At 51.3% G+C, this 16,310-nt stretch overlaps 1 protein-coding gene across 1 annotated transcript in view; it reads right to left on the bottom strand.

The window, feature by feature from the left end:
* Positions 1 to 16,310, bottom strand: part of PLXND1 (plexin D1) — a gene marked incomplete at both ends in the record, with an annotated part of 83,144 nt that overhangs the window by 28,537 nt on the left and 38,297 nt on the right. The window contains 10 exons of the mRNA XM_082004476.1: positions 1,924 to 2,073; positions 2,995 to 3,270; positions 3,453 to 3,543; positions 5,815 to 5,982; positions 6,748 to 6,887; positions 10,215 to 10,314; positions 10,628 to 10,779; positions 12,581 to 12,744; positions 15,146 to 15,239; positions 16,088 to 16,177. Of these exons, the coding sequence (XP_081860602.1) occupies positions 1,924 to 2,073; positions 2,995 to 3,270; positions 3,453 to 3,543; positions 5,815 to 5,982; positions 6,748 to 6,887; positions 10,215 to 10,314; positions 10,628 to 10,779; positions 12,581 to 12,744; positions 15,146 to 15,239; positions 16,088 to 16,177 (1,425 nt within the window). The remainder of the gene's footprint in view (positions 1 to 1,923; positions 2,074 to 2,994; positions 3,271 to 3,452; positions 3,544 to 5,814; positions 5,983 to 6,747; positions 6,888 to 10,214; positions 10,315 to 10,627; positions 10,780 to 12,580; positions 12,745 to 15,145; positions 15,240 to 16,087; positions 16,178 to 16,310) is intronic.

Raw genomic sequence — 16,310 nt, 5'->3', positions numbered from 1 at the left:
CTGGCTTACGGGATGGAGCCATCCTGCAGTCTCCCAGGATGCAAACGGGATCCCCTTGGGATTAAATTAGACCAAAATCAAGCTCCAGCTCACCTAAGGCACTCCCAGAATTGCTACTCAAAAGTGACCCCCAAACACAGGGAGGCTCAGCAGCCCCATCTTCATGACTGGCTCCTTTTCTCTACAGACAGCTCCTGCTGCCCTGTGCGACTTGTTAACATGGACCCGGCCCGAGAGCGCCTTCACAGAACAGGTATACCCAAAATCACGGTCAGAATTAAGGTCAACAGTGGGACACGTTTTAAAGGGCTGTTTGCCTGTGCTCTGATCACTGCAGATGTGAGCTCTACCAGCTAAACAAGAACAAACTGGGCAGTCACAACAACAGGCATCTCAGCTCGCCAGAAGATTCTGCATCAGCTGGGGAGGCTTCTGCAGCCCCCGATAGCTGTCCTTGATGCAAATCAGGTAGGGACCACTGTGCAAGTCTGGCCCCGTGTTACCAAAGCTATTATAAACATGTTATAAAGGCAGCTGTTGCCTCTGAAATGGCCAGCAGGCAATAACTCAAACCACATATGAAGGTTTAGTAAGCGCGCACAGACGTGAATATAAGTTGATTATTTAGCTGCATTCTCACTGCTGGTACACTCTTAATAGCTATGTGATACTTTAGGGCTGGGTATCATTCTCCTGCTTCCTGAGGACCTGCTAGGGCATTTCCCTGAATGTTTTATGTCAAACCAAAACTAGCAAACTCATAAATTCCTGTTCTTCCCCAAAGGGATTTCCCTGTTTCTCAGTTCTCACTAAAAACCAAAATTACCCTATTTAAAATTTCCATTAAAATGACTTGGGAAATTCTGCTACTTCTGCATTTCCATGTTTCCAGTTCGCAATAGAATTTCATACACCAGGGACTGCAACCAGTAAACTGGACAACCCTGTCAGTGAACTGGTGGTGCATCTTTGTGCCTTTCTTACGGGCAGCGCAAGTCCACAGCCGCCTCAGCTCCCTTTGCAGCCTTCCTCCTCCTCCCTGCCCACGCCACAGGCTCCCACCCACGCGCTGTTAACACACAGAATGGGAGCGGGGCTGCAGGGTCTCAGACCATGGAAATGGAGGCATTTCCTCGCCAGACACAAAGAGCCATAGTCACATCCCTGCGTGGCAGTGGGCTGCATATGACATGAGGGAAACTGAGGGTAAGAGCAAGCCCTCTGTGGAAAAAAGGACAGTAACAAAGTATTGGGAATTTTGCAGACACAAAGAGGAGTAACAGCCCTGAGAACACCAAATTCTTCGCAGTGACAAAAAGGCAGCCCCTGGGAAGCAAATAAAACTTTCCATCCCTGTGAACTCCTCTTGCCCTCCCCAGTCACACGCAGAGGGACCCATCTTCAGTGGCTTATTGGAGCTTGGTAAGGGTCCGATTCTCATGTTCACTTGTAGCTCTTCTGCTGGCAGTAGGAGGCCAGCTGATTGAAAACTGCACGGAAATCCCCAAACGTATCTCATGAGGGGCAGGAAGAAAATTATGCCAAGTGACAAAAACTCACATGCCTGGGATTTCACAGTGCCTTACAAGAACTGACAACATCTTCCCCCCCAGCTTACAGCACAGTTAACTCAGCAGGCCGCTGCTGGTGCCCCACGATTCGGAGCGCGGCAGCCCCTCTCCATGAGTCAGGGTGGTCTTAGCACTGACTACGCCAGCATCCTGCCAACGAGTCGCCCTGGGGACAGCTGCAAGCGCAGCATGTTTCGTCCACCCTTCTGCCTGCGCAGCTTTCTGCAAGGCCGCCTGTGAGCGTGCCTGGCAGGTCCTGCCCGTGCACACAGCTGACCCCTTCGCAGGCAGCGTTTGCAACAGGGACCCCTCCTGCCTGCGCGCCCAGAGCGTGGAGGCTCCTGGAACTCACCGTCACTGGTAACTGTCTTTCCGAAGTGCTCAGTGACTCGTTGACAGAGCAGTGGATGACTTTGTCCGAAACAATCTGGATCTCGCACGAGATAAGGCCAATTTTCACTTGGTACTCATTGCTTTCCAGGCCCAGGCTGTCAGGTTCTTTCTAATGACAAAAATAGAATCAGGATGTCAGTCATTAGAGTAGCAGTTGGAATTGCAATGGATTTTCCTGCTCTACTTTCTGTATTCCCTGCTGGTTTTCAGACCTGGGAGGACTCTCCCACACCAAGAACATTTTTCCAACACTCCACAGGAAGCCCAGAACCAGGCCATTCCCCATTTTCCTGTTTCCCATTCCTCACTCAGCATGGGGCACAGGATGAGCAAGCCCCTCATGGCACCTGGAAAAATCTGCTTTTGATCTGCTCTGGCTGTGCACCTCAGATAAGGATCTAAGCACCCACCTGGGAGTGGGGAAGGATGTACAACAGAGGACATAGCCAGGGGATATGTCTGCGGAGCCTGAGAAAGGGGGAGTGAGTTTCTGAAGCACGTTGCAACCAGTGAGGATATCCTGCAGTGAACAATGGCCTTTGAATTACTACTGCGCATTGTCCACGCCACTTAATTGCTGTACCCCGACTTCCTTGTTAACTGAGCTGAATTCAGTAGCCAAAAGAGAAGAATACATGACCTGCTTCTGCAGGAATAAATATCTATTGTCAGGACCTTTTGGAGTACCTGCCTTATTTCAGGCCAGTGCATTATCATTCTTTTTCATACGTCCAGTATTTTATTTAGCTTCTTGCTATTACATCCTTCAAACCCAACTCTCCGTCGTCATTCGTCAAAGGGCATCCTCAGGTCAGGCTGTGTCTCCTGGTGAAGACTGATGTAGGTGCAGCAGGCTGAGCAATAACTGCCTGCTCCTGCATGGCTCCTGCCCCTCCTGTCCTCATCCGCCCCCCTTCTCTCTCCTGTGCTTGTGGACAGTCACTGTGCTGGCACTTAGGACTTAAGAGCTTCCCAGCAGGGAGCAGGCAACACCCCAGAAGAAGCAGAGCTGTAAATGCCACTCTCTTACGTGTATAACCAGAGTCAAGGGCTCGCCAGGATGGTGCTTGATCCACTTCTCCTTCTTGGCTGTGAAAAACTGGGGGTCAGCATAGTACTCCAGGCTGAACTTGCTGATGTGCAAGGCCTCCTCGGGGTACATCTCCTCATCCAGAGCTGGATGGTCGTCTGCATAGAGGCGACCGTTGAGATAGAAATCGACGGGTGCGGGCTTGCTCCCCACTGTGATGTTGGAGGCAGCTGGAGAGGGGCAGGTGATCACAGTGTCGGTGTGAACCTTACAGTTCTGAAAGCAGAAGAGAGTGTGCATATCAAAAAACAGACATCCTGAGTGCTCCCACCCAACCTTGCTCCCAGCCCAATCCATAGCACAGGCTAAGGCTTCAGCTTCACACCCCGAACATGATCAGGCACAAGGCACGCAGCCCTGCTCCCAGTTACCAGGCGATACCCAGTGGGGACACTCACCGTTTGCTCTCTGCCGATACCACGGACCACCATGGACACATTCTGGACCAGCTCAAAGCCTCTTCCTTCCAGGGTGATGATCCTGCCCCCACTTCGAGGAGAAGGAAAGAAAGAGAGCGTGATTGCAGAGGACAACACAGAACAGCAAGGTGCAATGGTTGGGTGTCGCCTGCTGTCATTTTCCCAGCTGCTTGAGCAGAAAATGTAACCCAACAGCCAAAGTCTTCCTCCTACTTGCAGCAAGCACCCACACTGCTACCAAGGTATCAGGGAAAGAAGGAAGAGCAAGAGCTGCTCTTTCAGCAGCAGCAAACTGTCCCCCTTGCTGCCAGTCGCCAGAGAAGCAGCCCACCTCTGCATGACAAGGGTATGCAACAGGTTGCCCAGGCCATTGGTGGTGTAAGAGGTTAACCTCCAACCCCTCAAAGCAAGGGCCAGGAGATACTCCCTTCCCCACAGCGACTCACAGAGAACTGTAAGTCTTGGAGAGGGAAGAGACCCCTTTAAGGTTGACAGGGATCCTGCTTCTCCCAGACACTTCTGATTTAGATCAAAATGTGAAAGTTGTTTTGTGTTTTGGATCTGCTGCCTGGGGAATGTGAAACATGGGCCTCTCAATGTGCAGTCAATTAACAGTAACGAGGGCCCTGATGCACACAAGACTGCTAGGCAGAGCAAGGGGTGGAGAACCAGCACTGCTTGCCTGCTCTGGATAGCAGAAGCTATACCCTGGTTTTACCCTTTCTCCATATCACATTTGATCTGTTTGGAGCAACTGTCAGGAACAGTCAGGACTTACAAATCCCATTATCTCAAGACCACTCCAGACGCAGTGACTTTGGGTCCAAGGCCCTGAAAGTCAGGTTGTCTGAAATCTTTTACAACGTTGTAGGTATTACCACGCAGTTATGATCCAAGTTTCTAACTAAGAGCCTGTCACATCTGCAGACTAGTTTACAACTTCTGTTTTGTTTTAAACTTTGCTTACACAACTTATTTTAGCAATATAGTAAGATAAATTGGATCCAGCTAAATTTTTACACAAGTTATTGACCTCGTATGATCAAGAGCCCAGCAACACACCGGAGCAGTCAGGCTACATGAGCCACCAAGCAGTCTGAAGAGAGATTGCTGTCATGTTCTCAGTGGTCTGAAATTTGGAAACTGCTGTAAATACTAAGAAAGCAGAGTAAGGTGATGGAGAAATACCCTGGTGGTTTCCCTTGTGAATATGGGCAGTGACATTCTTCCACTGTCTCTGTGTTTAGATACCGCTCTCACCACTCGGCATAGTTCACGAGCCTGCTAGGAGCGGGGGCTGGCTGAGTCACTGCTGCGCCTTGTCATTAACTTTCCCACAGCCTGCATCTTTGGCGCTGCGCTTGGGAATGCCGAGGCACGGCTTTGCTCCAAGGGGATCAGACCGTCAGAGCCTGCTGTGTGCTCGTGCCCCAGCGTGCTGCTTTCAGCATGGTCCTGCAGGCACAAGCACTGGACTCCCAGGTTGCTTGGTCAGCTCTGGGTTTTCCACGCTCCACAGCTGAGGAAGGTGGGATTTCACCATGGTATCCAGAGGAACAGGAGCCTGAGCACTCCACAGAGAGACATGAAATTAAAAGCAACACGCTTTAAAAATGAAATAATGTGACCTTGGGGAAGGCTGAAATCCAAAATTACAAATCTCAGCTTATCCTCCAGCAGTTTTATTGCCAAGAAAAATCCTCAGGGTCTCATAGAGACCCCCACCTGAATCTCCCTAAAGCACCCACCAGGTGTACACAGTCAGTTACCGAGGCTGACTTTGTTCCATGTCTTAAATGCACTGAAATGAGCTACGGACAGTCCTCGTGTGTGAGACCTCTTCAACTGCAGTGCTGGGTACCCTGAAGCACCCTTAGAGCCCTCTGCAGTGCCCCTTTTGTACCTGTCTGCAAGGCAATGTGTCAAACCCCAGGGCTGAGAAAGCCCATTTCTCCCTGCTGGACCCCCTCCCACCAGTCTGGAGCTGGCCCTCTCTTCTGCAGGCAGATGCAGACACGTGTCAGCTCTGAAATGGAAGTCATGATGCTACAACAGCATGACATGGGGCCCTGATACTGTACCCTGCCTCCTGGCCGTGCTTCAATGACTCCTGGGGCTCCTGACATGGGGTTTGCTCAGGATCTACTCTGTGTCTGGATGGCTTGAAGCACAGACAGGGTGAGCTTGCATTGCGGGCTACACCAGGATACACCAACTAGCTCCGCACTTTGATGGGAGAGCACTATGCACTTTTGCATTTGGCAAAAATTAAGAGGCTGATCTCAACAAAGGCCACAAATCCTGGCAGACTTGGCTGTCTCTGCTGGGGGAGGGATCTCACCTGATCTGGCTCTTTTTGGGGTTGATGTCTGATATAATCGGGTTCTTCTCATACTTGAATGTGATGTTGTAGCTGGCACAAGACTTGTTTTCGAACTGGACACAGACTCGCACGGCCGTGGTGAGCTCCGCAGATGGCATGGTGCAGGTGATGGTGCTGTCGTTGCGGCTGCGCAGGGAAAGGCAGGGTAAGCTGCAGAAAGCCACTGGCTGGAGCCAGGCACCGCTGACCTGACCCCCCCGGGGAAGAGAGGCGGTCAGCAGAGACAGGCAAGAAGGAGCTTCCAGTCATATGCCAATCACCTATTCATTACATTGCCTACTAACAAGAAATTTTGAGCATATACCATCCCAGGCTGCAAGACTTCCCCATACAGCCAAAGGAAAAGGGCAGGCTCCTACTTCTTCCTGCTGATGAAATGGGAACATAGAGGAGGAAGGGTTTCTTCTGGCCAGCAAGCTGCCGCAGGAGCAGTACCCTGGGTGTGCAGGTGCCTTCTGCCTCCAGCAGATCTGGGAACGAAGCCCATGTCTGCTTTGATCCCAGGGTTTTGGTCCTGGTCCCAGAGCACCTGAGAGGCCTGGCAGTGTCCTGTGAATGGTGCGCGAAAAGCACTTTCTTTGCTGCTGGCTGCTGCCACCATGTCACAGCAACACCAATGTCATTGCTTTGCCAAAGAAACTTGCCCCGTCCTGGTGTCAGGCACCCGTGCCACAGCTCTGCCTCACCACTCTGGGGATACCAGGCTGACAGGGCGCTGGAAATGGAGCAGGCGGCAGCCAGGCGTGCTGGTGGGGATGCTATGCTGGCTCCAAGGCTAGCAGCATGCAACGGTGCCTCAGCTCTTCCTGATCTCCTGGGGGACAATATCATACCTCCCAACACTTGGGCTCTTGTCACCAGTTCAGTGCCAGCCCCCAGACCCAGTCCCACCTGAGGTCAGTGCACTGCCTGGAGGTATTGACGAGGACATGGAGCTCAGAGCCGACATCCAGCCTGCTGCCTCTGATGGTCACTCTAGTTCCCCCAGCCTTCGGGCCATTCAGAGGAGCTATGGACTGCACCACGGGAAGCTAAAAGCAAAGGAGAAATCTGTTTTCTAGTCTGGTAAATTCACATTTGGATACTCCACACTGCATGTGGGAATTGCTTCAGTAAATTTAAGTATCCAGTATTGTAAGGCTCTCGAACAGCGGCACAACAAAAGCTTTTGCTGGCAGAGTTTCAAAACAGGGAGAGAGGTACAAGTGCTGAGGAGTGAGATCATATAAAACCTGTGTGACTCTCTGCAGTCCCTAAATTCTGGCAGTAAATGAGACATGAAGTGGGAGCCCAGGATCCCAACAGTTCCTTGAGATTTCCAATGGAGGGTCCAGAGCAGGTGACAGCTCAAGGTCCATCAACAAAAGGAAATCTCTCATTCATTCCGGCACCCACCATCTCTGCCCTTCCAGATCCATCTCCTCCTGAATGTGAAGCTAATGCTAAAGCCCCACTGGATGATGGCCTTGAGATCTGTGAAAACAGCCACCTGGGTCTAGATAATTGAATATCAAACTCCTTCTTAAAGAAGCTTCACATCTGAATCTCTTGAGGTGACAGGAACTAAGGGGGAAGTCACTTTACCTCTCACCATTTTCACCAGAAATTAGCACGTATGTTATCTGCATTTGCAGCCCTTGCAAATCTTACTGAGATTCATGAGCTTGAGGCTTTGATAACTAATGCAGCGCTGAACCCTCATGCCTGCTACACACAGCACCCCAGGAGAGTCTGCTGGGCAACTTCCCCGCTCCCTTTCGAATAGGACACCAAGGGCAGAGCAAATAATTCTGTTAAGACCCTTCCATAAGGCACTTGGTAATTCCCTGTCAAACACCACAAACCCTGGAGGCATGAGACCTGCCGGGCTGCGGAGTGCAGCTGAAGCCTGCTCACCGCCACAGCCCATCCCTCGCTGCAGCCGCAGAGCAAAACCGCACCGAGGCAGACTGAAGAACATGGGCTAAGCTGCTTCATATCGCCTGCTACTAATGCCCTTTCCTGTCAATCCCAGCCACACAAACATGCTTATTAATAGCTATCCTTGCCCTTGCCCTACACTCAGACTGCTTCATTCCTCTACAGCCATTTCCTTTGTTGTTTCTGATCATTACCCATTTCCACAGTATTCATTTTGTTAATTTGTGTTTCTCTGAGTGTCTGCAGGCAGCTGTCTCCTGCCCTTGGCCCCTAGCCTATGCATTCAAATCTGCAGTTACAACAATAGCAGAGAGGATTATTCATGTTCCCCAAAGTCCTCCAGCTCTTCCCCTCAGCAAGAGCCAGTGGCTACTGCTCTCAGTGCATTGCCAGCACTGATTGCCTCCATCGCAACTTCTGAAAATTCAGCTCATCCAAAGCCTTCTATAACGTCCTGGAGAAGTCTTTCAATTATGTTTCTCTCTCCTCCTCAGCAGAATTACAGCTGTAATTCCAGAAGCTGTGTCTTCTAGATACGTCTAATGCGGACTTTGAAAGATGTAGCACACAAACAATATTTGGTATTTTACAAAGGACATTCCTTGGATGGGCATTTCTAAAAGTCTTTTAGACTTTTTCAGGTAAACTACTATCAATGCTTAAGCTCAGGTCTCACTGAGACCAGCATTGCATGGTGTAGTCTACTCCATGCCATTATATGTGAGAGGAGAATCAAGAAAACTAAATGACATCATTGCTTACTTTGCAAATGGTGCAGAAGCCACTTTCTGATGTGGAACACAGCAGCAGTGACACATCGTGCAGCTTCAGCCCCAGACACGCGCATGCACAGAGCACGGCGCTGGCCCGTCTCTTCTACAAGCTTTGCGGGGACAGAGATGACAGCTTTCTGCTGTGCCACCCAAGCAGAAAACAGCTCCTCTCCTGCTCCTGGGAGAACAGCCTTTGCCCTAAGCCTGCCCAGGAGCTGCCAGCACAGAGCTGTCACAGACCTGGTTTGAGTTGGGTGACTGGCTTTTGCTCCTCTTGCTCTGTTTAGCGCTAGTGCTTTTACAGGTGTTTCCTGAGAAGGCTTTTCCTTGCATGCTGAAAGCTGGCAAAGAAGCCGCCCAGCCCTTTCCCACTCCTTGGGCCCTTCTCCTCTTTGTCAAGAAGACAATTGGCCTGGCAGCGGGTGATGTGGCTGAGTCAGCACATGCATCCTGATGGCAACGCACCAGAAATCCCAAATCCAAGGTCTGTTACTGGCTCATACCTCAGCTGTAACCTTGCTCCACTCCAGACTGCTGAATCTCTAAGATGTTTTGCATGTGCGCATGGATGCCTAGAAATGATGGGAATGGGTCCCAGAGGCAACGTCCTCCCAGTAACTACCGCTGAGGCAAGCCTGGCCGTGCCCTCGCCTCGCCAGTCCCCTCCGCGTGCACTGCCAGGCCTGGCTCTGCTACAGGAGGCTGGGATGCGCCGTGCCTCTGCTGGCTGCACTCGGTGTAAACCTCTCCAAACTAAATACCTAACACGTGATCTGTTACAGGGTGGGGGATTACACTCTGTGATCCTGCCCTAAATTCCTCACAATGGCTACCAGGAATCAAATGTCGTTTCCTGGGGCTCAAGTCTTCTTTCAAGCCACTAGACTGCAGCACAGTCTATTCTTCCCCAGCACAAGCACAAAGGCTCTGAGTAAACAGCATGTCCTTGGCACCCATCCTGTTGTGTTTGCCCTGGACGCGCGGGGCTGCCTGTGAATAATGCCCAGCCAGAGACAAGGGTGCTTGTAGGAAAGAGAAGAGCTGCATGGATGTCTTTCAGGTTTATAGAGATGAAAGTTATCTTTGTGAGATGGTACAGTACAAAGCTATAAAGGGCTTTTCTTTGTATAATGACATGGGGTTAGCTCAAGTCTAATCCCTACACGTTCTTCTCATGCAAAAACTAAGACAATCTCTGCAGCAAAAAATATCAGTTCTAAATAAGAACAGTAAGTTCTAAATAGTCCATGGTACGTAACTTACATAGCAAAAAGAGACTTTGCAAGTCTCAAAAAATCTCACAGGTTGTAATGGCACTTTAGCAAAAGAGGAGGAAGAAAAATGATCTCAATTTTTTAGCAGGAGAAACGATGACAGAGCCAGGCTAAGTGACGGGTCACTGCAGGAGCCGAGGCTGGGAGCGAGGCTGTGTGTATGACGACACCCTGGCCGCAGGGCCCCTCGCACTCAAGCCCGGATTTGCCAGACCTGGCTCAGGTAACCACAGGTGAGGCGTCACATCAGCTGCTCCTCCAGGATCCCAACGCCTTGGGTTGTAGATCCTCGTTTCTAAGCCAGCTGGGGGCACGGGGCTGCAGGCTTGTTTTAAGGGGCGTGGGGAACATCAGTGTGAGAGTCACCAAAGCAAAGGAGGCAGCTACTTACCACGTAGGAATATCGTTCCCTGGACTTCCCCTCCCGGCTCATGTTAACCGTCACCACATCAGAAAACGCTTCCCGAGTCTCTCCGGTCTGGCACACAATCCTGCGGACAGGAAAGAGGGGGTTGGCGGCCGTGCCACCCCACCAGAACAGAGAGGCAGAGCCCATGGCCACCTCCTCCTCCGCGCTCCGCCAGCGCCTGCTGCAGGGCTGGGCCGGGCGGCACCGGCCGCCCCGTGCCTGGCGGAGGGCACCCGGGTCCCACCTGGGCCCGGTCACCGCCTCGCTCCTGCCCGGGGCCCCACTGCGCCAGGCAGCCCGAGGCCGGCAGGCGGGAACGGGACAAGCGACAGGGATGGGGATGGGCAGGGGACACGAAGGGGACAGGGACCCCCTCCGCGGCTCCCGACACTCACGCCTCTGAGACGACGTATCTGTCAGGCAGCGGCGTGCACTGCACGCTGCCTACACGGACGGCACCGAGGACGTCGCTGAAGCGGCGGCCCAGGTTCCTCCCACGGATGGTCAGCAGGGTGCCCCCCTCCAGTGGCCCGCGCAGCGGCTCGATCTGCGACACCAAGGGAAACGTCAGAGGAGAACCACCAGGAAGCTTCTTGCCCTCGTCCCTGAGCCTGAGCCTGTGTCCACATCCCACCTGGGCCGTCGTGAAGACAACAGAATTGCTCCTCACGCTCCTGCTCCCCCCACAGCAGGCTCACCACCATGGTTCCCTTGCTGCAGCTTTGCAAACGAGCAGCCATCACGGGGTTTGGTACTGGGGTTTGGTCAGGCATTACTCCAGCTGCAAACACATCTGGGGTGAAACACTCCTTCCACACCACAGCTTCGAACGGAGCTGGGGCAGAGACAAACCTGGAGACTTGGAAACCCAGAGGAGGGGTGCTAATGTGCTGGGAAGAGAGTCCTGCCATCACGTTTTTAAGAGCTGTCCTAAATACAGCAGGGCCTTTCGGGACAAAAACAATAGTGTCCTGATGCATGGAGCGTGGCCAAGACATCAGCACTGCAGCAGCCCAGGGCACAGCATGAGGCTGGCACTGTGGGATGAGAAGGCTGTTCCCCATCCACCTGCTATGCCACTGGCTTTTCACCTGGCAGCTGCTGACCCCACCACTGCGAGGGGACAGGGTGCTGGGCGTGATGCCGTTCCACCGTGAGAGGGGCATCCCTGGGCAGTGCAACTGCATCATTCAGCAGGTGAGACAAATCCCTGCAATTCAGAAGTGGCTCTTTCCCTTTACAAAGGCAGTGGCACACAAAGCCAGTGCAACGTGCCTGGTGGCACCAGCTGGCCAAGCCAGCCAGAGCTGATCGGGACCCACCACCAGGCTCGGTGCCCTCCTTCACCGGCTGCATTGCCCGCCCCCCCCAGCAGGGCTCTGCAAGGGCTTGTTTGCTCGCGTGACTCCAGAGGATTTGGATTTACCAGCTACTGCTTGCTAAGGAAATAGTGACAGAGTCCTGTGACGCTCTGCGACCTGAACTGTGGTTTCCTTCCATTATTTTCTGGTGAGGTGCTGGTAACACTTGATGTGTGCTGGGGAAGGACAGTCTCATGGGAGAGCACCCCTCTCCCATGGTGATGAGAGGGAAAAGGCAGGTGATGGGGATCCTGCAGTCCCTCCATGCAGTGTAACAGCACCCAGATTTTGAGCAGCTATCGCTACACACCTCCCTAAGAACAGAAATCCCACATCCTTGCTGATTTTGATGTTCGTATTAGCTGTTTTGCCTCCCAGCTTCTCCTTTTCTAGGGAGTGCATTTTAAGATTTGCTCTATATACTTTCTTTGATATTTGTCAGAGACCGTTTTGTTGGCTCACACCATACCTCTAAGCAGAACCCCAGATCCAAATGCCCCCAACAAACATTCATTCAACTACAATTTAAGTAAAACTAATTTCAAAATGCATAATGCCAAAGGTCCCTCTGCCACTCTGAATCTCAGCAGAACTGCAGAGCACGTGCCTGGAGATAGGGCTCACGTTCTCATTTCAGCTATGCTCCATTAAATGCTATTCCTGATAAGAATCCTTCAGCCGACCCTGCAAATCTTTCTTGCTTTTGCCAGCTCCAGGAACTTTGGGACATTTTGATTGTGCTGGTGTTGTTTTTCCCACTAACATGCTGAAGACTGGATCTTGTCACTAGCAAGATGTCCTTGGCATCAGGTGACTCAACAGCATAAAAAGTCAGTGAATAATTCAGCGCTGGTCTTGACCCTCTCCTGTGCCAGGGACAAAGCCCAGTTCTTCCTTTGCCCCCAGACAGGGACAGCGCAGCCAGTTTCAGCCGTCCGCACCCCCTGCCATGCCATGCGTGTGCTCCACATTCCATTCGGGTCTTACCTTCTTAATCTCTGGAGCTGGACAGACATCCGAGACATGGGGGGGCTCGCTGTGCAGCCTGCAGCTGGAGCTGCTCTCACTCCAGATGCAGCGGTGCCCCAGGTCCTCCCTCCCCAGGCACTGAGAACAGTCAGCACTCCCAGTCGCACAGTTGTACACCTCCACTAAACCACCAGAGATAACAGAAAATGTGAGCTCCTGGGCATCAGACTTTCATAGCTTTGCTTAGCTTGAGACTGTCAAACGGCCCCCCACCCACCCCACCCCCTCGGCTATATTAATCCGAGTAACTTCTGGATGAGCAGAGCAGCTTGCACATACAGCACGATGAGGCAGCGCTTGGCTGCCATCCTGAAGATTTCCCAGAAGGACTGGGTGCTGATTCTCATTGCAATATAATTTGGCACTTTCTTTTTCCTTTTTCTTCCCCTTGAAAAACAAACACCACCCAAACTCAGAACCTTTTGTCAATTTATGCTACATATTTCCAACTCTCAGCATCCACATGGGAAGCTGCTTTGCAAAGCTGGCTCCATCCTGTTAGCGAAGCAATCACATTGCTTCTACACTCTGACAAAAATTGGATGGTTACAGTGCTTTGTACAGTGTTTAATGTTCCTTTCCTTCCCCCGGCCTCCTTCATTGACTTCTCCCTTCAGATCTGTTCAGTTCAGCTTCCACAGCATTTTCCTACACCGCTTTCACCTCTTCATTAGCTGGTGCCCTAGGTTACATTTCCTCTCCAGCCTAAAGACTTCTGCTGCTGGACTATGGGTATCCGCTGAGATAAACAGCCAGAAACGCTCAGGAAATGTTGCTTTCACACCCTTTTCCCCAGGGGAGACTTTGCAGGAGAACATAAAACAAAGAAACAGTCACATTTTGCACTTCTGTTCACAGGAGGATCTCAAGGCACTTCACAAGCAACTAACGAATCCTTCAGCCTTCAACAGTCTGCCTGTGCGCGTATTAATGAAATGTCATCAGCACTGAGGGAGTCTCCCATTCTCCACATAAAAATCGGCTTATTTCACCTCGTCTTGAGTCCACCCAGTGAGTTACACTGGTTGGTTTTCCACTCAACAGCAAAGAGCTGTGATTCCTTCAGTGGGCTACCAAAATGCAGTTTACAATAAAAGCTAGTAAGTATTGAAATAATAAACACTAGTAACAGTAATGCCATTAAAGACACTGTAAAAGATGCACACATTTATAATTGGCCCAGCAGCTCTTTGTTTCCGCTTGCAACTAATTTTACTTGCACCAATCTGATCAAGGCAAGGAGGAGCCAGAGCAATCTAACAGTCCCACAGGATCTCCAAATATTCTGGCAAATTCAGATCAATGCAAACACAGCCTGTGTAAGTGAGGTCTTTCCCCATGCAGGAGGGGATTACATGCTCCTTCCGCTGTCATTCCTGCTCCCAGCACCACCCACGCTGAGAATTAAGACTCTTCTCTTGCACATCAAAATAGTCTTAGCTCAGATCTTCCACACCTCTCCTCAGGGCTACCTCTGTATCTCAAAAATATGGACACCCTCTTCTTTCTGCGAGGAAGTCATGTCTTATGCCTACCCATGCTGGTGTTTCAAAGGTTATTTCACCAATGTGGAATGCTTTGCAAGATAAGCCTCCTTTATATGCTGAGATTTACAATAGGGAAACCTTTTTATCCTGGGTCAGTGGCTGATGGTGTTAATGTCTCTCGACCTATTACAGCTATCCTCCAAGGAAAATCTCACTTCAGGCATCTAGTTCTCATTTGCATCTAGGGTAAATCAGTTCCTTCTACAATTGCTGGCACTACCGAGAGGGAAAAGAGCCCAAAGCTGCTGCCTCCAGCAAGAGCACACAGCTAGGTGCAACACCGAGTCTCCGGCCAGGGCAGGGAGAGGAGGCTGTTGTGCAAACGCTGGCTCTGCTGGCCGGCTGGCTGGGCTTGTCCTATCCAAATGCCTTGTCTGAGTGCACTCTTAATCTGACTCTTTGCCTGCCTGCCTTAGTCTGCTGATGCAGCAAGGGCTTTTTTGGGAAGCCGAGCATTCTTCCCAGAGACCGAGAACGGGCCAGGGGTGAAATGTGTTTACACATTTTATTCTTTCTCAGCACAGGAGGAAAAAAAGACTCAATTTTTACAGCGCGCTGAACCTTGATGCTGCGCTCCTGTGAGAGTTCACAGCAGAACCCTCCTGTCTCCTCCAGTAGGAATTCATCCCCAACCCTGGGGACACCCCACATCTCTGCTGTGACCAGGAGCACCAGCACACCCTGTTCCACATGCTGCTGGCAGGCAAGACCTCAACCACTGTCTGCGCTCAACAACGGGGCTTGACTTCCCCTGGGTGTAAAGGGGATGTCCATGGGTGTCCGTCTGGTTTCTGGGCACATGTTCACATGGGTGCAACTCTGGGTAAGTATGTTTTTCACGTGTGCCTGAGAGAAAGAACCGAGCTGTGCCCAGTTAAGCCATGGTCTCTCTCCTGAAGCCATAAACTTTGCCAAGATTTTACAGTCATTCAAGCTGACCAGACGAAAGCAGAATAAAAATATTTTCAACTCAGACCTGTCATCGTCTCTGGACTGTCGATAAATCTGTCTGGTTTGTCCTTCAGCTGAACGTTCACTGGGAAGAGATGGCTTTTTTCTGATGTGTGGAGCTGCACACAAAAAACATACAAGCTTAGGAAATTTAGTAAAATGCGAAGTTCCATACACACACTACATGGATTTAACATTCTTCATGAGGCTTCTCTGACCACTGCTTCTCAGCAAACAGGAGGGTCTCGTCTTTAGCAGACAGAAAGAGAGGGAAGGCTGTTTTCTGTTTTAATTGTTTTGCTGAGGTCCCAGTGAAGGGCATCAGGACACAGAGCACACCGCAGTGAGAGCAGAGCCCTGGCTTGCTGCTATTTCTAGTGGAAAAGGACAAGAAAACTAACAGACTGGCGAGTCTGTGCATTTTCAGTGCCAGGCTACAATACAGAGTTTTGCAGGTGACATGATGGGGAAGTGCTCCTCTCTAGCTTCTACTCACAATATTCCCATTGGTGGAAGCCCAAATATTTGCTGTGTTTCAGAGGTGCAGTTTGCCCTCTGACAATCACACACCAGTCTTCAGTGAGTGTCTGAGCATTTTTTCTCAGGCCAATAAAAGCTACAGAAATAGGAATACTGAAAGGTGGCCAATTTTTTTGCCTGAACTGAACTCTTCCCGTTAGAAAGGTAAACAAGCAGCTCCTTCCCAAACCCCAGCAGAGCAGGGGCTGGAGCCACTGCAGATACCAATGGAGCAGACAACACATCGGTGACTCGCGAATACCCTTCCAGCATCACCACACGCAAAAAGCCCGGTTTGCACTTTTTTCAGCTGGCAGCAGAGGAAGGGAGGAGAGGAGGCAGCATCCCAGCCACCGGGTGGGAGGTTGGGGGCAAGACCCTCCCTGCCCTCAGACCTGCCCCATGCCGCAGGGGGAGCAGGGGCTGGCAGCCTCACCCCCCGACTCACCAGCACGTGTACGCACTCCACGGCAGAGGAGTTCACCCACCGGGCTTCAAACGTCCTGTCTGTCCCAAAATGGCACTCCAGAGCTGTCTCCTGGGAGAGGGAAGACAAGGGCAGAACAGCTGCAGCTACTGCTTTGTGCAGTTCTCCGTCTCAACCGATACGGCAGGCGCCCTGTCTCACCTTGTTTCTGCTGTCAGTACCTGAATTGCATTCAAGTCAAACA

The sequence above is a fragment of the Phaethon aethereus genome (genome assembly GCF_964289735.1).
Source record: "Phaethon aethereus genome assembly, chromosome: 11".
Lineage (NCBI taxonomy): Eukaryota > Metazoa > Chordata > Aves > Phaethontiformes > Phaethontidae > Phaethon > Phaethon aethereus.
This window is presented reverse-complemented; position numbering and strand designations above follow the sequence as displayed.